The 24,339-nt window shown below is 39.5% G+C and overlaps 1 protein-coding gene across 1 annotated transcript in view; it reads left to right on the top strand.

Moving 5' to 3' along the window:
• Positions 1-12,399, top strand: part of SIAH2 (siah E3 ubiquitin protein ligase 2) — a 39,939-nt gene extending 27,540 nt beyond the window's left edge. Inside the window, exon 2 of the mRNA XM_026701614.2 lies at positions 10,436-12,399. Coding sequence (XP_026557399.2) covers positions 10,436-10,993 — 558 coding nt within the window. The 3' untranslated portion in view covers positions 10,994-12,399. The remainder of the gene's footprint in view (positions 1-10,435) is intronic.
• Positions 12,400-24,339: the final 11,940 nt, after the last annotated feature.

Here is a 24,339-nt window from a genome sequence, read left to right as displayed (position 1 = left end):
AAATCCTTACTTTTACAAACCTACTTTCTTGGCTGCAGTGATTGGCTCACATGATTTTTCTGTATTTCATATGCATTAAATAAATTAATCCAATTTTGAATAACATACCAGTGTTCAGATTAAGTGATACTTCCCCCACTTTGTTCTATAGAGATTTTTCTCTTTTAAATGTTTTTTTCTGACTTTTTCCCCAGTTGTTTTCCCACAACTCAAGGCTCTCCATTTGTTGAATGAAGTAGGAGAAGAGCAACTCTGCCCATGGTTTTGCAATCCTGCTTGCTTGTTCTGTCATTTTCTGATTCACTTGTGCTTGCTACTTCAGCACTTTTAGTAGCTTCCCTTTCCATTCCTGGTATACCTCTTTCCTCCAAGAAGCAGCTTGAAGAGGTTCATACATCAAACAAATCTAATGAGACTTCTTGGCTTTTGGCATATTGTGGAAAATCAGCCATTGTGATCTGCCAGTCATATATTTTGCATGCATACTAGACATCTTAAGTTGTGGTTAATTTGATGAGTGAACCTAATACTTATATAGGATTTCAGCTTCATTATAGGATTGATTTAGTGTTCTTGGCTTATAATTTTCATTGGTCATTGGCAAGGATCATTATAAACTTGGATGTGTATCCTAGCTCAGCTTGCTTCCTGTCTCTGACATTTTAAAGAGAAAGGTGGAAGAAAATGTAAATGACTAAAATAATACATTCATTATAAAACTATTGATTTTAGGGAAAAAACTGAAATTCATCCTAGGAATCCTGCTCATTTTAGAAATTATAAGCCTAGAGATCTACAATTCAACAAGCTGCCACAGGTATTATTTACTTTTGTTCCTCACCCAGCTCTGATTTATGCACACCTGGCCTTCAGGTGAGAATATTAAGTAAACTGCTCAGCTGTATGAACACCTGCATTGTGCAGATGGCACTGCTGTATTACTAGGCAAACTTTTTGCTGACGTGATGCACACATCTTTTGCTCTCCTTTGTCTTTTCCCTCCTCTCTAAAATGCATGGTTCAGGTTTACTCAGCTTCAGAACAACTGAAGATCTGCTGATTACCAGTATTGTTTTCCCGCTGCAGATTGCTCTCATCTATTGCTGATTAACAGCTGCTTCATCTGCCTGCAGCTTTGCTCTTGCTACAAGCAGAAGCCAAGTTTTCATAGCAGTCTTGGATATCTAATCTGAACTGGGAAGGAGGCTTCTGAAAAGATGGATGGGAAATTTAATCACAGAGTTTAACAGATATTAGAGAGGGATTGTTTCTTCTGGGAGCAACAGACTTCTGTCTTTTGTCCATTCCTGGACAATAAGATAACCTGTCCTAAAATGAGAATCTGAGACATAAAATGCCCAAAACATTCAGTAAACCAAAAGACTCAGTAGCTCAAGAAGAAAACAAAAACATGAGTCCTCTACAGTTTACAGCATAATGACTATAACAGACACTATTTGGGACAGACAGGCAGAGTACCAGCAGACCACGTTCATAAATATCAACTAGCAATCAGAAGACACATGGAAACACATGGTCAGATTCAACTCAACCATGGTTTCAGCTGGGAAACTCAGCATCCTAGACCAAGCTAAATCTAAAAATGCAAATGGATTCAAACAAATCAATAGGCACATAAACTACACTTGCACCACATTCAAAACAGACAATAAAAATCTACGAAGAAATCTAAAAATCCAGAAGACATCCACTCCAGCAGCCTACTCCCAGATAAGCGTGGATTAATATAAGACAAACAAACAAGCAGAAAACAATACCCTAATCAAGGGACTACCAAGGAGAAAATCACACCCTGCCAAAACTGGCAGGGCATGTTACTGTACATAAAACAGGTAGCAAACTCTCACTCACTTGCACTGATTATGTTATCTATTTGGGTAATAAAATGTCTGCAAGCAAGCAACCAAGTTAGACAGCACCACTGTTCAATACTAAACTATTATTCTCTTCTATGAGATTCTCTTCTAGCAAACAAATAGTGTCCAGAATTTTTTCTAAAATATTAGCAAATTACCCTCTGTCTAAAGTCAGTGCTCAAGCTCTAAAGCTACGTTCAGACCCAGTAACAGAAGTAGGAGATTTAATCAGTGAGATTTTAGTGTATTCTCAAATTGTATATAGTTGTTTTCATTTTCATGATTGGGTCTGGTAATAAAAATACCTTCATCCTTTCTGGCAGGGCTACAATATTATAAAAAAAAAAATGCCATGTGTACAAGATTTCTGTGTTCATGTTATTCTGATTTACTGTCCTTGACATTCTTTTTTTTCTCATTTGGTATACAGAAAGCAGTCAAGGCAGATCTCTAAATATTTTGTTGCTCTCATATTTCCCTGACCATTGGCTTGTGCTTATGGACTAGAGCACTAGATTGCATACTCAAGTTTAGATGGAAACCAGGAAAGTTACATCTTTAAAACTGAAACTTTGCCCCAATGCACAATAAAAGATGGCTTGGAAACATGATGCTCATGGTTTCTGAAAATTAAATGAAAACTAAGTTTAATATTAAAATACTGGGCATTTGAGTTCTTTTGTAATGCTAGAAGATTAGATGGCAGATATGATTTCATATGATTGCTGTAACATTGATTCCTGGCCTTTGCAAAGGTTACGGACCCTGCTGTAAATCAAATACATTTCACATTTGTTCAGTTTTCACAATTCTTCCACTGTTTAAAGAGAGCAAATGATACTCTATCTCTCTCCAGTTTCTTTTTCCTTATAAGTTAAAAATTTGCATCCAAATGCAAATTCTCTACTTGCCTGGACCAAACCTAATGTCATTCTTAATCTTAATAAGTTAATTGCAGAATACAATTGCTGCATTTCAAAAGCTCTATTTCTGATTGTGTATCTAATCTGCAGCATTATAATTCACTAATTCAGAAATAATAACATAAGCAAACAATTAACTGTGTGACTAATACAGCATGTGCTAACCTGTTCAGCTGCTGAGACTATGGCTAACCATGATTGTGGGAGGTGAAGTGGGAGTAGCAGTCTCAAATAAAATGTGAAATAATTGGAAGGGACAATGGCTGAACAGATGTCAGCTTTCTGTATTCAGATTTCAAGGATTTAAGTATAACTTCCATAAACCCTAATGATCCATTGATTTTTGGGTGGTACACAACTTTCTTTGTCTGTTTAAAAGGGTTTTCTCACCCATGGCTTTTACATTTGCCTATGGATGATAGGTCATAACTGTAATCTGAATGGAGCACTTCAGAAAAGTTTAGAAAAGTATTTCTCAATCTCAGCAACTTTTTAAGATGTGTGAACTTCAACTCTTGAATTCTGCTGAAGATGAATTGCTGAGGTTGAGAAACACTAGATTATAGCATCTTAGAAAATGCTCAAGAGACACCCTTTCAAGGATGCATGTCCCAGCACCCTCAGCAAAATTGGCTGATTGCTGCGTCATACCATTTTGCTATGTCAGTGTGTCTTCCCACCCATACACAAAAAAATATAATAGTACTGTAGAATTGTAAACAATCAGAGGGGAGAAATCTCTTAGCCCAGCTCTTTTTAATGGAGGAATTACACACCTCAAGTATTCAAAAGCTGTCTTCAACTTCTGTTTACAGGCTCCCCTAGAGGAGAACCAACCACCTTCCAATCTACATTATTGTACAGTAATAAATATTTGATTTGTTTGAATGTATGCAAATAATCCTTTCCCTTTGACAAATGCTCAGAGGATACATTTTAGGCACTTTCCCCATACATACCCATTTCGTTTGTATATGTGTGTGTGTTAACAGGTAGTTATTCCATTACAAATTTAGAAAAGAGTTGTCCTCTATCTGATGCTCTTCGCTTGTTGGAATCTGGAATTCTCATCCTATCCGATCACTGGAATCCTGAGAAGTTGTCACTAGAAGCATCAAAATTGATTTGAGTGAGATTATTCTGAAATTTCATAGACCTGCCTTATGATTTCTTGCACTCTCTTTCATTTGTAATCCTCCTGATTTCCCAGCACATTTTTCTTTCTAGGAAAAAAAAATTTCAAAAAAGAACAGATGAAATGGAAACTCTCAGTTGGGGAAGGAGAGCATCAGACTGAGGAAGGTTGCAAAACATCATAATTCATACTTATCTAGGATATACAACTATTAATGGATGGAACTCATACAAGCCCTTATTCTTGAATATTAGAGACTTGAAAAAATATAAAGCTTTAAGGATCAGTCATAGCTTAAAAGTCTTAATCAGGATTTGGCTTATGAAGAGATCTGATTAATGGGTCATTTCTCCAGCCTGCCAAGGCTAACAGGGCCAGGCAACATTTTTTGACAAAGATTTACATGATATTCTTGGAGAGGGTAGATGAGGACTATAAGGCAAGTATGGCTAATGTTTCAGGAAGAATTTTGAAGATTTTATTTGCTTTTTTAAATGCTTGTTTTGCAGCTGTTTCAAAATGGGTGATAAAGTTAAGGTCAGACCACAGGCCTGGCCTAAGAGAAGTGTGAGAGCTGCAGATGAGTCTAGATGGCCACCATTGTCCACCTGTCCTCTAGATGCATTTAACTGCTACCATATTTACTTCCTGCCCCCATAATTCAAGAGAACTGACTGAAACATTCAAATGTATTATTGAGACAAATATGAGCTAAAGTGTCCTCTTTTTAGAGGGAAGAGGTGTCTAGACATTTCCTTCTAGAATGCCTTTCTTGTCAGATGAGTCATGTAATAATCACCACCATGTTTTTAGCTGCCAGAAAGAACCAATAAGAGGCAAATCAAAACAGGCCACTCATGTACATGTTATTAAAAACAATATAAAAGCATCTGTCAATAATCACCATCAGGATGGTTACACAGCTGCAGCATTCTGCTTTCAGCTATGCTCAGGTATATTCCTTACTACATAGTTTTGTTTCTTCTTTGGATTGTAGAGATACATACACAAACTTCATAGCCTGAGCAATAAAACCTAAATATTCTTATCGGGATTAAGTCACAGTCTTCATATACCGTATATGTTGTATATGGGTCAGATTTATAATCCAAATTATATACACCTTATGCTAGAAGTATTTCCATTCCAAGGAAGCTGAAATACTCTGGCATTACAATATTTATGCATATATATTTCTAAAAAAATCCTTAGCCTGCATAGTTTGGATCTTCTTTCAATTCAAAGAAGTTGCAATGGTGCTGAGAGAGAAACTAAAATGGACACCAGGCAAAGTTATGAGTATTAGGAGCAATTTTCAGCATCTTTCATGTCTGTTATAGAAATGCTAATTTTTTTCATTGTAGAAACTTAATAATTTAAGTAGCTCATCCATGAACTTAGCAATTACAGTGGAGTTCGGAATGATTTCTTATAAGAATTCCTAAGTACCAATTAATAGAAGTTTTTCTTTTCTTTCTTATATCCCTTTGATCAATATTTATGTAAAATTCAAAATATTCTTGGCTATTTTTTGCAACAAAGAGCTGCCAGCCAAGAGTTATTCAGGGGTTACAGGATCACTCCAGTAAATGTCCCATCTGTTCAACTTGCCCAGCCGAAAAAAAATGCTGCATATGACCAGTGAATAAAAAAGCACCAGCCTTCCCTCTCACAGAGAACATATTATTAGAACAGCACTAGGCAGCTCTCAACACCGTCAAGAAACAAACATGTTTCATACTTTTTTGTTGACTTAGCTGTAGTTTTTCTGTTGGGCTTGGTAATATCTCACTTAGCAACCTCAGCAAATCTGATCAGATTTCATAGGTAGCCCCAATTATGAACGCAGCATTCAAACAGCAAAATGCCATGGGAAATGCTTCAGCGCGATTATACAAGGTAAAGTGTTAATCCAAGATAGAATGATAGCTGCTGGGTAAAAAAATAAGTTCTGCCTGAAAACCCTTGATGACAAATGGATAAAATGTATAACCTGGAAGCCATGCCAGTCAAAAGAAGTGATAGCAGAGAAAACTTCTGTTGGGAATTCCCGTGCATTCCATCCTCTCATGGTTTCCCATTGTCCCCATAAGTCAATCAATATTCTACAGCCAGTGATCTTGATTGATTGATTGATTTATAATTTATTGACTTATTTATATCCTGCCTTTATTATTTTCATAAACAACTCAAAGCAGTGAACATAACTAATACTTTTTCCTTGTTCTACTGTGTTTCTCCGACAATATTAACAGCTGCACGGATTTTGTATGCACAACTCTGGAAGGAAAAAAGGGTTCCACCGGAAGGCATGGTTATAAAAAATAATAATAAATTGTATAGAGATGGACAGGCTAACAATGAAATTAAAAGACAGAGTAGATTCAATTTATTATAGGGCCTGGGATGCCTGGTAGGAGTGGTTTGGAAATAAAAATAAAATAAAATGGCAATTAGGAAAAGAATGAGGGAATATGTAAATATACCATGGAGAAGATTGAGATGTAAGGATAAAAGATATTGATTTATAACAAGAGTAAGATGTAATGGTAAAGGAATAAGTAAATACATATACTGAAAAATGTGAGGAGATGCAAAAGATGTCTTGATGTTGATAACAATGTATAAAGTTTTATTTTATGTTTTTAAAATTTGGAAACTTAATAAAATTTATTTTTTTAAAAAATGAAGATTTGCACTGCATTTCTGCTTCCTGAGCCAGCCGCTCTTCTTTGTCCCCTCAGATAGCCCTATTTCCCCCCAGAGATGTGTATCATCTTATTCTATGGGCAAACTACAGGAATGGCGTGAGGTAGGTACCGTATTTGCGCAAACCACACCACAGACCACAATGTTCTGTGCAGAAGCCAAAACTATATTTGTGAATTACCCTCGCCCTTGTACTGACTGAAAGAGAGACGCCAAAATACCCCACCAAGCACACAAGGGAGAGCTGAAGCCGGACTCCACCACCTGTCAGTGGTTGGGCTGCAAGCAAAACCTCGAGAAGAAGGTAGGAGAAAGGTGGGCTGTTTAGCTCGCAGTTTTACGGACAGCAACCTCAAAGCATTCCTTCCCCCTGGAAGACACTAGTGAATGGCAAGGGGCACAAAGATCCCCCCGACCTCCCTTTGAAACCAGTTGAGCAATTGAGTAAACTCTGAGTTCCCTTAGTTGGCAGCCTAAGCGGAGGGTCCCGGAACTGCCCATTGCAGGTGAAAGATGGAATCAGCTTCTTTAGTGACCCTCCTGCAACCCATTCCGTCCAAGTGGTTGCAGTGGGAAATCTGGGATGGGTGGAAATAGGGCTATCTGAGGGGACGAAGAAGAGCGGCCGGCTCGGGAAGCAGAAATGCAGCGGGAATCTTGAGATCCTCTGATATTTACTCTGACAACAGTATATGTACGTGATTGAGTTTGCAGTTGAGAACCCGATGCATAGCCATGCCTCGCCATGGGGCCGCTTCTATCGGCCGATAGAAGCAGCTGGTGACTCTGCCCTTGGGGCGCTTCTATCAGCCGATAGAAGCGGCCTCGAGGCGAGGTGAGTACGCGTGGCGCTCTAAGTGGGGGTGCACATGGGAGGAAATTAAGTCACCCACCAAAAGACGGCCTAGCCGTTTTTTCAGAGCTCAAAAAAAAAAAGGTGTTTTCCCCACAAAAACGCTGTTGAAATGAGAGACAATATCTGACTCACAGTCATGTAGCTGGCTTTCATATCTAAAGTAGAACTAGAAATCACAGCCTCCTGGTTTCTAATCTGGTGCCTTAACCACTAGACCAGACTACACTATCTTAACTTACATTAGGTTGCCTTGATTTACCCCTCCACAGCCTTTCTCTCCTACAAATGTTGCAGTTGCTCCTTGATGGACATAAGCTGTTCCATTTTGATATGTAACTGATAGGACTTGCAACTTGTACATTATCAGTGATGAACTACTGGAAACAGTTTACACTGAGTTCTTGGTTAGATGTAATATTCCAGACTAATAATTAAACTTATATTGTGTACCTGATTCACAAACTTAAAACCTCCTTTGAACATACATAGAAAATTATTCATCTTATTATAAGAAATGATTCATGCAATTCAAGTATTGTAAGCAATGGAATATGCAACCCCTTTCTGATTTTTGGAATCTTTAAATTTAGGTAGTTGTTATTTTAAATAACTTTTAGATGAATTATTTGGGGAGCTAAATCATGGTCAGTCACTCTGTCTCAGTTCAACCCACCTCAAAGGGTTGTTGCTATGGGGAAGATAGGAGAAAGGAGGAATATTAGATATGTTCACCGCCTTCAGTTATTTATAAAAATAATAAAAGTGAAACAGAAGTAAATGGTAGTTACCTTTGCTTAAGAACTAGAATAAAAGCTTTGTTGTGTAGCAAATTTAAAAGACTTTGATCTGCTTTGAATAGAAAATAATAAATAATGTATGTAATGCTTATCGATCAATGCTGCTCGTGTTATGTATTTTTTTAAAAAAATTTATACTTCATTTTCCTTGAGGATTTCAAGAGGGATTCATAGCTTCCCTTTTCCAAACTTTCTTTGCATAATAACTGTGCTTGAGGGAAGTTAGGCTGAAAAATGTCAAGAGTGAAGCTGAATCCAGGTTTTCCCATATGTTTTCCTACTTTCACCACATGACCTCCTTTTCTTTGAATAGGGGATCTCTGGGAACTGCATTCTGAAGTTAGACTAGATCGGTGTTTCTCAACCTTGGCAAGATGTGCAGACTTCTTGCTCATGCTAGCTGAGAAATTCTGGGAATTGAACTCCACATTTCTTAAAGCCATCGGTGACAAAACACTGGACTAGAGGCATGTCAAGAACAATATATAAAAGGAAGGTCCAAAGCAGCATACTTCCATTGCTTTTCTCATCTCCATGCAAAAATAGTCCTTCCTGGTATCAACAAACTCATGATCTGATCTGTAAAAAGCAGATTCTTATGCTTCTCAATGTCATGCCATTCAGCCATCTCATAGGTTGCGCTCCTACTGTTGTATGTTATTAGGTGATATGAAATAGGAGTGTGGAAACCTGGCATCAAACAACAAAAATCTAAGCAGAGGGGGAATCCTGCTCATTCTGACTGCAAAGATTTAGATATTTGCTGCAACCACTAACATTTACCCAGAGTTACTGTGGAAAAAATATATTTGCAATTCTCAGTAAAATGACCTATGTCAATAGCAGAGTACTTTGAAATTGAAGTATAGATTGGCAGGAAAAAGAAGAGAAAGGAAGGGGGAAGTAAAATGCTGTGGAATCATCATTTAGGTAAATTCTTCTGGACAGAATGCAGTGGGAAGAAAATGAGAAATCTGTTGCTGTTGCTGTTGAAATCTGAGCAAATTTATATTATACCTATTTTGATTCTGGGGTTTATTATTTTGTTATTATTGCAAACAGTCCAAAATATTGATAAAGGATGGGAGTGAGGTATAAAAAAAGATGAAGCATTTCTTTTCAAACAAAACAATATAGCAGGCTTGTAAAAAGCCAGATTCTGAAACTAGTAGGAGTTGCATACTGAACTGCCTTTCTGTGGAATAGTGTTTAAAGTTGAAGTGTGCTTATCATTGCACTTGTTGAATTTTATCTCAAAGAATAAATCCATGATAAGACTCATGCAATTAAACTCTTACAAATACTCAGGCGTACTCCAATATCTGAAGGGCCTAATAATGCAGCTTTTGAAAACCAATAGGAGGTTTAATTCTTTCCCTCCGGAAAGGCTTAATTACCCCACTGAGACAAAACTCTGAAGAGAAGAACATTATAGATGTATATGTGTGGCATCTTAGAGATATAATTAAACAGTAACATTTCCATGCAGAAAGTCCCTGGTTCTAAACCTAGCATAAGAGCCATGGTGGTGCAGTGAGTAGAATGCAGTACTGCAGGCTACTTCTGCTGACTGCTGGCAGCCTGCAGTTTGGCAGTTCAAATCTCACAGGGTCAAGGTTGACTCAGCCTTCCATCCTTCCGGGGTCAGTAAAATGAAGACCCAGATTGTTGGTGGCAATATGTGACTCTTTAAACCTCTTCGAGAGGTCTGTAAAGCACTGTGAAGAGGTATATAAGTCTAAGTGCTATTGCTATCTCATGACACAGAACTGGGAATATCTGCTTATCAAAATCCTAGGGGAACCAATGATATGCCCTGCTGTAATCCAAGTTTCTTTGTTACTGATCAGGAGAATTTGTTTCCTTTATCCCATGTCTACCAAAATTAAGACATAAGAGTTTTGATATATATCAGAAGGCACAAGCTTTGCATGCAAATAGTCTTATTCCAGTCTCGTTAAACATTTGGGCACCAAAAGAAAGGAAAGATCTCTATCTATGGCTCTGGAGAGCTACTAATCAAATTAGATGATGCAAGGCTGTACAATAGGAAAAATTAGAACAATTTTGCAGAACATGTAGGAGTTTAAATCAAATAGCAAATAAACAATTTAACTTATGATCTTTCATCTTTTCAGTATGCTACCACAGGCTGTTCCCTGACACTCCATCATACAGAAAAGCCAGATCATGAAGACATTTGTGAGTATCGCCCTTACTCCTGCCCGTGCCCAGGAGCATCATGCAAATGGCAAGGCTCCTTGGAAGCTGTAATGTCTCATCTAATGCACGCTCACAAGAGTATCACAACTCTTCAAGGAGAAGACATTGTCTTCCTCGCCACAGACATTAACTTGCCAGGAGCCGTTGATTGGGTGATGATGCAGTCATGCTTCGGCCATCACTTCATGCTGGTTTTGGAGAAACAGGAGAAGTATGAGGGCCATCAACAGTTCTTTGCCATAGTCTTGCTCATTGGCACTCGCAAACAAGCAGAGAATTTTGCATACAGGCTCGAACTGAATGGCAACAGACGGAGGCTGACATGGGAAGCAACACCACGCTCCATCCATGATGGGGTGGCAGCAGCTATCATGAATAGTGATTGCCTTGTGTTTGACACTGCCATAGCACATCTATTTGCAGATAACGGGAACCTTGGAATCAATGTGACTATTTCTACATGTTGTCCATGATTTTTTTGTGTAACTTGTGAAACCATGTGGTTTCTCTGGGCATAGTGCTTTCATGTTTTGCTGAGTCATTTTTTTTTTAAAAAAAGGTATTCAACTGTTGACCTGTCTTTTCCTTCTCATGCAGATCATAAGTACATGAGGAAGAGCAGGAATTTGCCACCAGTGCCATCACAAACCTATCATTCACTTTGGAGTGATGTATCTGTAGTGTAATCTATATATGTACACTCCCTCCATTATATGAAATCCTGCACAAATGTTAATCACTGGTGGCAATACACCCACATAGGGAGTGTGTATCTTCATAGTAATACAAGTCTTACCCTGACATTTTAATAAACTATATTCATTGGGAATTTTAAAATAAGATTTATCATAATAGTTACTAAAGCAAAACCAATGCCCTTTTAATCCAAAAGGAAAGAGATATATTTTTAAGAGGTTCACTGGAGTTTTTTAGAGGGAGAAACAATGTCATCATCTTAAAACAAAACTTCTTTTTTAAACATAGGAAATAAAAAAGGTGGGACAGCCATCAGAGGTAGCAGATCTTCAATGCCTAAAGAGTCCATGCACAAGTTTGGAAAAATGAATAGATTACAGCACTTCTGGTTACAAGCAGGGAACACATATTTAAACAATTCCATGCAACAGAAACATGGTACAGCAAAAATAATGTCACTAAATTACAGCTTCTCTCCTATAAGGCTGTGCTACTTAAGGGACTTTTTTTTTTCTGTGAGGGAATTTTTGAAAATGTGACCCACAACCTGGAGTCTATTTCTACAATCTCAGTACTTTGATGGTTCGCTATATTTCATCTTCAGGAAGGGACAACACACTGCTTCAAACAACTTATAAAACTCTTGACCATCTTTGTAGCAAAATATTAAAAGGAAAGTGTAAATGAACAGAACGTGACAGTGTTGGAATTGCTTTATTTTTAAGCTTTTTACACACAGGAATTAATGGATATTACATTTTACACAGTAATGCACACAAGAGAAAAGGTTTACTTTATCAAGTGAGTTTTCTTGCTTTTTTTCTGGCTGATGAATTGGTTAAGTTTTTATCTTTTAAAAAATGAATGTTTTCTATTAGGAATGAAGACTTGGATATCTGCACAGTGGGCCCACTTCATCTACTCATCTGTCTATTTCTACAAGAGTTAAAGAGACTGTGTCAGAGCTGTTTACCTAAGGGGTTGCAAAACACACACGCATGTACACTCAAACATGGCATACTTCACATATACATTAATATTCTAAAAAGTGATCTAGAATAACATAAGGGAAATTGATATGAGGGTAGTCTTCTTTTCTGCTATTTAATTTTTTTTTCTGTTGGCATAGCCATATTTACTCTAGTTTTCTAAATAAACCTTTTGCAAAAACAACAACAACAAACTTGTGTGGGCTCTTTTACTGAGTAGAAAAAGAATACCTGAGCATCAACTTTGCATTCATATTGTAGCTGCCAAGGACAAATAAATCTCAGTGGGATAGCACATCTTATGCACTGGTCTAGTAAGCTTTTCCTATCACAGAGACTGTCAGTGAACAGACATGGAATTTATTCTAGTAGGACTGCATTCCCATGATGTCACATGGTCATGACATTTGTCAACAAAATATGTCGCAATGAAGTCATTCTGCACGACCATTACTCTCACCACAGACCCCCATGCTTCTCATCTAGCTTTCTGACTGAAAATATAGGTGTTCATAATCCATCCTAGGAATGATAATAGACTAGGGAAGGTTGAAGTTAACTCTTGGAGTTCAGGAGACCAGTTGCTTTAGTTTTAGACATGTTTGACTTTTTTCTCTAATAATACATATTGAGTTTTATCAAACATCAATGCAGAAATAAATTAAGAAAATTGAGTGTTATACAACATAAAAGCACCTGGTTTAATCTTTGGTAGCGCTAGGAACTTTCTCCATTGAGCTGCTCCAAGCATCCAGAGAGTGGGAGATAGTCTCTGCTCGGATAGGTTGGGCTTAACTGTTAGGACGCTGTTGCTCCTCCCTGGCTCCTCCCTAGTGTCCCCCAGTTTTAACTCAGCCTTTGGTGCGATAGGCAGCTTATCCTTGGCCAGAGCAGGATTGAAAGGTTTGAATTAGTTTGATCAGAACAGATTTCCAAATTTAGATTTCTATTTACTAAGTTCCGACTGCAATTGGCAAGAAAGCAGTTGGAACGACAGAAAGCAGATTGCCTTGGCGATGTGGCCGCTTTAGCAGCCTCAGGGTTTTTGGGATTTCCCTGGTTATGCAGCAGTTGCTTCTCTGGGAGAGAATGCTGTTTTACATTTCTTTGCCAAACACCTTCGCCTTGCCATTGTGATTCGACCTGCAAGCCTCTTTTAAGGAAGCGTGCTTATTTGTCTCTAATTCATTTTGCCGGTGGTGATTTCCTCCCCTTGGAGAACGCAGGAGATGGGGGCGTCGAAGCCTCTCTTATCCCCTCCTCACCGCTCAGTCACACAGTAGCTTTTTTATCAGACGGGCTGAGCAGCAGAGGCTGCTACTGTGTTCGTGCCTAAAAAAATAAGGCCAGCGCCATTTTCCTTAGGGGCCTGCAGACCATTTTGGCGCACTTTTTAATGGGCACCGCCATTTTTCCACATTGCATCATGGGGCCATTCACTGGTTCGCCAGTACCCTGTGAGAGGCTTTAATCACCTCTAAGCACACTAGTTACAGAGGGAAATAAGGACATTTAACTCCCTTTACTCCTGTTTCAGGGAGATAAAAAGCTTTGTTGTTCTTGGCTACCCTCACAAGATATATATGTGTGTGTGTTTGTTTTCTTAAGTTTTCACGGGTACTTACATATATGGTATTCAGCTTTGTTCAGGTATGTTCCCATGTCATTATAATTGTGCTTTTAAAGTTGTAGCAACGTTTCGGCAGAATCTCATTGCCATCATCAGGCTTTTGTATAGTGTATACTATACAGTATACTGTACACTATACAGAAGCCTGATGATGGCAGATGAGATTCTGCCGAAATGTTGCTACAACTTTAAAAGCACAATTATAATGACATGGGAAAATACCTGAACAAAGCTGAATACCATACATATAAATACCCACGAAAACTTAAGAAAACACACATATATATACACACATATATATACATACACACACACAATTATAACCTACTACAGATTCCTCATTGTTGAGGAAATTAAAGAAGTACAATGGCAAGCAGAGGTGGTGCTAAGGCACAGACCCATGGTGAGTCCAAAAAAGCTAAGGGTCCTTCAAAGGCAGCAGAGAAAGATGCTTCCCGACGCCAAATGGCACTGGAAAGGCAAATTAATAAACGCACTAGAGAGGCTGAGCAGTCTTCCCAGCCTCCCCCTCCAACACCACTGCCTCAGTCTCAACCCACCCCAGCAGTATTAGATCTGTCCATGCCTACTAGGCCTATTAATTTTGTCCAGGCCTCGTCAGGAGTTCAGGTTTCATATCAAGCCCCCGAGGCAACTTTCACCCTGACAGCGGTGGGCCTACGCCAGGAGGAATTGCTGCCAGACAAGATTCCAGAAACAATGAAAGCATGGATGGAGCTGGCAATCCGCAGGGGTATCGCAGCGGAGGTGCAACAATCTATGATGGCCAGGCAGAGACAGTGTCGGAATGTGACTCATAATCAGTAAGATCTCTATGCAGAACTGACCTGCATTATCTTCAGGTACCTCCTCAAGGGGATCTTTCTATGATTTCCAATACACATTCACACAAATTCCAGGAGGAGGGAGAAGGAGAGGATCAAATGGATCAATCAGAGGCAGTCTCAGTTCACGATAGTGAAGCCTCCCCAGAGGCTGGGCCCCTAGGAAGAGGCATGTCTGATGACGACATCAAGCCTGACCAACCTACTTTTACACGACTGTTTCACCCACAACTGTTCAGATCTCTTGTCTTTAAGGCAAGAACCACAGCTCACCTTGAAAAATCTTCTATTCCACAACCAGAATCTCTAGGAGAATTGGATGATCTGATTTTCTCACAGCCCATTAATGAGGTTGAGGTTATTCCAGTTCCACAAATGTTTTCAGACCTGATCCAGAAACAGTGGACCTGAGCAGCAGTGTATCCAGCTCCTACAAGTTTCGATAAAAAATTCTTCAATTTAGCTTAGGAATTCTCTGATTCCCTGAGTACCCTGGAAGTAGACGAGCCAGTAGTGACTTTGGCATCCTCCTCCGCTATTCCCACCAAGGTGGAGGAGGCCCTTAAACCAGAGGAGAACAAAACTGAGATCGTTCTCAGAAAGGCACATCAATCCAAAGCATGGGCCATAAGGACGGCAACTGCCGCGTCCTTCACTAGACCATCCCTCAGATGGTTCTGCCAACTAAGGGACACCATACCAAATTCTAATATTAGAGTGCATCAGGACATCACAGCTGCAGAGTTTTCAGCGATGCTATTTTCATTTGGTCAAATTTTCAGCTCAGGCCATAGCATCACAGGTTACAGCTCACCATTTCCTTTGGCTGAGACATTGGCAAGCCAATTCCAAACATAAATGGAAGTTAGCTTCCTCCCCAATTTCAGGTGACATTATTTGGTACTGCCCTGGATCTGCTATTAATTGAGACTAGAAGAAAGAAGAAGATTCTCCCCTCCCTCTTTCGGCGCTCAGACAGCAGGAACTATCAGCCCTTTTGGAGAGGCTCCTTTCATCCCTATTATCAAGGTCCATTCTCCCCTAGATTCCAGAGGGTATCAGGATACAGGGGAGCCCAGCAGTCCGATAGATCAGAATTCTCCGACAGACCTCGTGGGGGGGACAGGGGAAGAGACCTTTTAGGGGGACAGGAAACAGAGGTTTCCGTCGTCCACAATAAATCTAGCGATCTCGCTCTCCTTGGAGGATGACTGAGACTCTATGCAGACCGTTGGGAATCTTCCACATCAGATTCCTGGGTGCGCGACACCATCAGATTTGGCTTGGCTCTAAAGTTCCACTCCACACCCCCAAACTTTTTCATGAAATGCCCTATTTCCAGGAATCCTGTTAAACGGAACCTGATGGAGACAGCGATCAATCACTTACTGGAAATCAAAGCCATCCAACTGGTATCCCGGGATCAACAGGGACAGGGGTTCTATTCACTAGTTTTTGTAGTCCCTAAGAGTTTGGGGGGATGGAGGGCAATCCTAGATTTAAAGTGACTTAACCACACTCTAGTCTATCGCAAATTTAAAATGAGTATGTTACAATCCATTCTGCTTAGCATAAGAAAGGGTAACTTTTTAACTTCCAAAGATTTAACAGAGGCCTACTTACACATACCAATCAGACCTTCACACACCAAATTTCTCAGGTTCTGCTACAACAACTAGCATTTTGAATACGTCACTCTGCCCTTTGGGTTGTCATCTGCCTCCAGGACTTTTACAAAGGTTCTGGCAGCCCTGGCTGCTCATCTTAGGATCGCCCCTGTAAGACTCCAGTGCTACCTGGATGACATCTTGATATTATCTTCCTCAACCAAGCAGGCAGAATTGGATACTCAAATTACATTGCGAACCCTGCAACATCACGGTTTCTCCATTAATTGGGCAAAGAGTCAATTGTCTCCCTCCACACGCCTAGCTCACCTGGGTTCGATAATAGACACAATTGAAGGAAGGGTGTTTCTATCCCCTGAGAGACAGGAGAGCATTAAGAACTTAGCTTAGCCTATCAGATCTCTCAAACTGGTTCCTCTAGCCAATCTGTCTAAATTACTGGGGAAAATGATTTCCTGTATTTCCATTATTCCCTGGGCCTGGTTCCACGCTAGGTCGCTCCAGTGGTACCTGCTTCTGTTTCAAAGAGTGGGATGAAGCAACTCTAAGACCCGAGTATTGATTCCAATGAAAGTCCTGCTCTCGCTGCTCCAGTGGACCATTCCAGCCATCAATGGGTTGTCCACTGCAAGAGCCCCACAGACTCACCATCACTACAGATGCCAGTCTGTTTGGATGGAGAGCACATTTACAGGCCCTCTCAACTCAAGGGCATTGGTCAGCAGCAGAGCAGTCGAACAGCATAAATTGGTTAGAGCTCAGGGCAGTCCACCTGGCCCTTCGCAGTTTCCTTCTGCACATTCGAAGGAAACATCCTCATTCTTACAGACATTACAACAAAAGCACACATCAACAGACAAGGGGGACCCACTCGAAACAACTCATGTGGGAAGCAGAGACTCTGTGCCTTTGGGCGGAAAGGAACTTGGGTTCCTTTCCTTTCCAATCAGAGTGATGCCTACACCCGGAACTGTTTCAAGCGGCAGTGCAGAGATTTGGACTACCAGTTATAGATCTGTTCACTTCTCCTCTGAACGCGCAGCTCCCGAGTTTCATTTCGAGATACCCTTCCCACAGAGTGGAGAATGTCAATGCCCTCCATTGTCGGTGGCCTCAGGGACTCCTATATGCCTTCCCCCCTCTCCCATTGATACCCAAAGTGGTCGAAAAGATGCTGGAAGAGAAAGTGGAACTGATCTTGGTGGCACCATTCTGGCCCAGGAGACCGTGGTTCGCAGATCTGAGGGGTCTGTCCACAGAAGACCAGTGGAAAATTCCACTGCACAGAATTCTACACACCCAGGGATCGATCCAAAACCCAGACCCTCAATGGCTACACCTAGCCATTTGGAGGTTGAGCGGAGACACCTAAGAAAGGAGAACCTCTCGACTAGGGTGATCAACACCACTCAACACGCCCCTCAACGAGCCACATCTATAATGCCGCATGGAACATTTTCTATAAATGGTGTTCAAAATCCAAAGTAGACCCTTTTGCTCCATCAGTGGCATAAGTGTTAGAGTTTCTTCAAGATGGACTCGACAGAGGTTTCTCACCAAACACCTTAAGACAACAGGTTGCGGCTATTGCATCGGTGGTGACCTGGCAGGGTCTAACCTCCATCTCCCACCACCCTCGGATAAAGAGCTTTCTCCGGGGAGCCACAAATCTATGTCTGCCAGTGGTACATCGTTACCCAACCTGGGACCTTAACAAGGTACTCACAGCACTTTTGAAGGGCCCATTTGAACCACTGAAAACTACCAGTCTCTGTTTTCTCACATACAAAGTAGTCTTCCTCGTTGCTATAACATCAGCACGACGTATCTCAGAACTAGCGGCACTATAGGCCAGAAAGGACCTCTGTATTTTTTATACAGACAGGGTCGTTCTGCGGCCAGACCCCACTTTCATACCAAAGGTCAACTTGGCCTTCCACAGGGCACAAGAACTGGTTCTCTCAAACTTTTGCCCCAGGCCTTCACAAGAACTAGAGTATCAATGGCACCGGCTGGATGTCCGCAGAGCTCTTCATACATACTTACATCAAACGGCTCCCTTCAGGAAGACTGAAGCCCTTTTTCTATCCTTTCAGCCAACCACTCAAGGGGCATAAGGTCTCACCTTCAACTATAGGCAAATGTCTGAAAGCCACAATAGTCAAAGCATATGAGACTCAATTATTACCTGTGCCTAGAGGCATCACAGTGCATTCAACCAGAAGCGCAATAACCTCAGCACCTGGGCCACTCAAGCCCCTATAGCAGAAATACTGTTTTTCTCAAAAAATAAGGCCGGGACTTTTTTTTTTTTTTGAGCCCCCAAAAAACGGCTAGGACGTCTTTTCGGGGGTGAATTAATTTTTCCCCCTCCCCGCACACCAGCACCATCTCCAACAACAGCATCTGAGTCTCTCCCGCTTTCCCCCCATCCCCGTAACAACAGGAAAAAAAAGATTTTGAGTTACCTGGGAGCGCCGCGCACTGCGTTTTGGTTTAATCCCGAGCATTTTAGTTGCTTCTCAGGTGGGGGAGCCGCCTCTGTAACTTCCACGGTTCCTGCCGCTGCTGCTGCTGTTATTGGAGACGGTGCTGGAGAGAGAGGGACAGCTGCAGCTTGGCCTGGGCGCTTGGAATGCAGGAACAGGCTACACACCGGGACTTTTGCAAACTTGCAGAGCCCGAGGTTGGAGCACCAAGGGTAGTAGCAGCAGAGACGCTCACTCGGCTCTTCTCACACCCACCCAGCTGCTCGGGATTAAACCAAAATGCAGCACGCGGTGCTCCCAGGTACCTCAAAATGTTTTTTTTTTCCTGTTGTTATGGGGACGGGGGAAAAGCAGGAGCAACTCAGATGCTGTTGTTGGAGATGGCACTGGCGAGAGAGGTGCCAGCACCGGGGGAACCATGGAAGCTATGGAGGCCTGAGAAGTGGTTGAAACGCTGCCAGACATCCACGCTGACGCCGCCCACCTGTTGACCCTGGTAAGGGAGGGATAAGGGAGCCCTCCACCATGTTGTTAGGAGCAGCTGATGGTAGGAGTAGCTGCCTGTGGGGCACTCCTAATGGCAAGTTCCCCCCACCTTCCCCCCCATTTCACATGTTTTAAACTAGGCCTGAATTTGGGGGTAGGGGCTTAATTTCATTTTATCCCTAGAAAACATGCTGGGTCTTCCTATTGGGGGGGGGCGTATTGTTGGAGAAACACGCTATGTAGAGCAGTGACATGGGTTTCTCCATCGCCCTGTATTAGACATTACAAAATTGATGTCTTTGCATCCGCTGAAGCCTCCTTTGGCAGGAGGGTATTACAATGAGTCCACTCGGACAGTGGGGGAGCTCCTGCCCAGACGGAGACCCTCCCATAGGACAAGCCAAGCTTTGGTATGTCCCACCCTCTGGATGCTCGGAGCAGCTCAATGGAGAAAGGTTTTTGGTACTTACCTGATATGCCCGTTCTCTGTGAGCTGTGACGAGCATCCAGCCCCACCCAGTATCCATCTGTTGTTCCGGCCAACAACTAATCTGACAGAATACAGAAACCAATGAATGACTAAATCACAGAATTTTATATTTGTTCCAAAGAATTCCAGTTAGACTTGGAAAAGATTATTTTGAAGATTTAAATAAAATTGTGTTGAAATATATTGAAAGGTAAGAAAGCAAGAATAAAATTAAAACTTTTGCAAGATGCTAGAGTTAGAGGAGGATTTGGTTTGCCTAATTGGGAATTGTACTACCAAGCTACAAATTTGATGTGGGTTAAAGAATGGGTAACATTAAGAAATGCTAGATTGTTGACACTAGAAGGACATGGCATGCTTTTTTATGGTATAAAGGAACTAAAACACAGGGGTATTTTAGAAGACATTATATACGGGAGTCTCTGTAGTTAAACTGGGAGAAGACTAAAAGGCAATGTTATTTGAAAATTCCAGTCTGACTATCAACTATTGAAGCTTTTTCCTATCCTATAATATACAAAAAGGAACAAACAGTTAGATATGGTGAAATATTGAATGAAAAGGGTGAACTTAAATCTATGCAAAAATTAGAACAAGGTATAAAGATGAATTGGTTTTCATATATGCAAATACATTTAAGGTATGATAAAGATTCTAAAACAGAAGGTTTCTATGATAAATTGGCTGATTTAGATAAGATTTTGACAAGTACTAATGAAAAGGTAATTAAAAAATTGTATGGCTATCTATTAGAAATTAAATTAGAAGAACAAGTTAAAGAAACAATGATTGCTTGGGGGAAGAATTTCGGATATGGGATTGATCTAGAGAAATGGCAAAAATTGTGGTCTCAAAATTATAAAATGACATTGTCAACAGCATATAAAGAAAATTTGTATAAGATGTTTTACAGGTGGCATTTCCCCCGACAAGAATAGCAAGAATAAATCTGAAAAATGTTGGAAATGTCATCAAGTACCTGGCTCATATTACCATATTTGGTGGAGTTGTGTGGATGCCAAAAAATATTGGACTAAAATCCACACATGGTTGGAAAAAAAATGACAAAAAAGCATATAGATTTGAAAGCAGAGATATTTTTATTGGGAATTTTACCTGAAATACATAGTAAAGAATTGAAATACCTGATTGTAAATGTATTAATGGCGGCTAGGATTGTATTTGCCAAATACTGGAAAAATGAGAAAGTACCATCACAGGAGGAAATTATTAAGAAAATATTGGAATGTGCTGAAATGAGTAGATTGACATTTGAAATCAGAGAACAAGATGATAAACAATTTTATAAAATTTGGGATCTATTCTATCAATGGTTAGACAATAAAACATGGTAATGAAATATGTAGATTTTTAGAACATAATGAATATATAAAAATGTATTTTTTTATTATATCTACAAAATGATTGTAGGATAGATCTGAGATAATAATATGAACTGTCACAAAACAGATTAAATAAAATATGGATTATCTTGTAAAACATGAATGAATAATAGTATAGTCAAAGGTTTGATTAATAATGATATTAATGTATTTAGGAATATTTGATTGACAATATGAGAATATATACAATGTAATTGTAATTGAAGACTACGAAGTAGAAGCACAAAACAATTTGTAAGCCAACAGACACATTGTATGTATATATATGGCAGGTGGCTTGATGTTTTTATGTTTTGTTTGTCTATGTTTGTCTTAAAAAACAGTAGAACTTTTTTTTTAAATGCTCCTAGAGAGCCATTTTAACAAAACTTCAAACTCCTTCAGCTCTTGCTACTAATATTAAAATTAATTAAAATTATTATATTATTTATTTAAATTTTGATCTGACCCCACCTAATTGTCTTAAGCAGACTCATTTTCTAGATGTTAGAAGACACTGCTTTGAGGAAAAAAAAATAGTCTCAAATCAATTGCAATAAGAATTCATGGTCTCTTGGTCTATTTGCAACCCAATTCTTATGTGTTTTAATGAACAATTCAACAATTATCTTCTTTTATAAAGCAATGCTTGTAAACTGTAGCTGAAAGCATTACTGCTTGAAAGAGAGAGAACTAGGATGTTGAAAACTGTTGACTTGAGCATAAGATGTTAACAAATGCAACAGCTTAACACTTCCATAACAGACAAGAAGCTGATTGCAAATATTCTGTCTCAGACAGCCTAGATCAGGCTTAACCACATAGTTTTACAACAGAATACTATGGGAGTAGAAAGTCTGGGATAACTTATGTGGATGTAAGCAGTTAGGAATAAATGTAGGTCATGGCTTAAGGAAGTCCTAGTTCAAGTCTTTCTCAGCTTCATGGGAGTTTGATGTCTTCTATTTCTACCCATCTGTTGCAAGGATTTTCTTTGCAACTGTGAACCTTTTGCACTCTACTTGACCACGTTCATATGTTATTTGTCTCATCTGAAATCATATCCTGCACTAAAATGTTAGTCTGATCTTTAAAGTATTTGATAAATCTCTTGGAAAAGTATCTATTGTGATGGACAGCAAAACATCTTATTCATGTAGACAGATAAGTCAGTTCTCAGTTAAGAACTATATCAAATTGTTCTATTATATTTAGCACAAATTAAATGGTTCGATAACTACAAAGGGGAAAAACCCTTTTTGAGGCATAGATTTTAATCATTCTGCATGGGATAGATTTAGTGATCGTTAAGTGTTGAAAGAAGTGAACTCCCAGAACTCAAGAGGTGACTTAAGATCTTTTAAATTGTGACACCTAGATTAGCTACTATGCATTCTAAAAGTGACCTCATCTGGCTATTCAAGCCAATATGTTAGTACAGCAATGCCTACAGCTGCTCTTCCTTGTCACTTCCCGGGATGTTTTTTGCATTCCTCTGCCAGCAAGCCAAAGGGGCTTGCAAACATAATCTTTTGACCACAACCATATAGAATTCCATTATGATGAGCAAAGCCTACAGAAAGAGGAAAAGAATGTCGCAACTTCTGCAACAATATTTCCAACCAAAATGTAAGCCGTCTCAGCAAGGAGAGATTTTTCCCAGGTCCTACTCAGAGCACGTAATGGATTTTCCCCCAACAGATAATAAAATGGATCAGAACAAAAAGCTAGGTTAAACAATGACCAAGGAACTGCCTTCTTCCCTATAAGTAACTATAGCTCTGAATTTCATGGTTATAAAAAATTTATCCCAAATACAGAAGAACTGTGACTATATATGTATACTTTTGATTCTGTGATGACTAATATTCAATAAAACTATATAAATATTGAAATGTTAGTATCCCTCAGTGGAACATTAAAAATACAATATGTATGATATAAAATATAATCAATTTGTAACTGATAAACAAATTTACTGAAAGTCACATACTACCTAGATTTCTAGAATATTTATTCTGAGACTCAATAGTGGAGTAACTATATTTAATCATGTTTTACTTATTTTCATGTGATATCTATATCCTTTTTTCCTACAGAAACTCACACTGGCATACAGTGCACTCCTTCCTCCAATTTTTCCCACAATCACCACCTTGTTGTCAAAGTTGTTGTTACTTCCATGGCTAAGGATCAACTAGAACCTGCTTCCTCCCAGGATTGGGATGCCTAAGAACTCCTTTGTTTAACAACCCTGTAATCCCTTAATTATGAGCACAGTTGGGATGATTCGATGGAGCTGAGCATTTACCAGATGGACGCTTTTCCTGATGCCATACAGAGTTTGCAGCAGGTTTTTTTTTTCTTTGTGCCCTAGGAGAGAATCATCTGCCACCACCTAGGATTGAACTCTCAACCTTCTAAGTGGAAGACGAGCATCTTCACCACTAAGTCACCACGCCACTCATCTGGATGCCTAATAACAAACCATTAAAATCCTCTTAGCTAACATTAAAACAACAATAATCAGATTGTTATCCAGAATAAACCATTATGGGCCAAAGACCCATAAAAAAAGAGCAGTGTTCAAGGTCTTCTATAGCAATAAAGGAATAAGGGGTCAGGCATACCTCCAGATATTTCACTGCAAAGATCTGCCTCTTCTCATATGGATGGAACTCTCAGTAGATCATCTCTGTGTGTTTGGAGTAGATGGGCCAAATCATTATTTGGTAAAGCAGCCCTTGATGTAATAGCATCCTGACATGACCAGAATCAATTATTTATAAGAACATACATACTTATTGAAAAGCAAGTGCTACTGAGCATTGTGGGATCATTTAATGAGCACAAAATAGTATGGTGATCAGAATTCAGGAAAAATTTTATACTGTTTTAGATTTTAAATTTTTTTTACATTGTATTTCTTCATATACAAATATTTAACCAGAGTTCTCTTTATATTGTACTGTTGTTATTATATATGAAGTAAAAATATACATTTATAATAAGTGTTAATGTATTATCAATGCTGAACTAAGAATTTAGAGTTGGTCATTACATCTATTAACACAAATAGCATCTGTTAACACAAATAAACTTCTCAGGAGTTACACATGAAGAATCATCTGGAGGGGTGGATCTGGATAGTGATCTCGGTACAACCAAGTCAGTACGACAAGTA

This window comes from Pseudonaja textilis, chromosome 4, assembly GCF_049901715.1.
Source record: "Pseudonaja textilis isolate UNSWEBS1 chromosome 4, rPseTex1.2, whole genome shotgun sequence".
NCBI classification, from domain to species: Eukaryota; Metazoa; Chordata; class Lepidosauria; order Squamata; family Elapidae; genus Pseudonaja; species Pseudonaja textilis.
The sequence above is the reverse complement of the archived record's forward strand: the minus strand, read 5'-3'. Positions and strand labels throughout refer to the sequence as shown.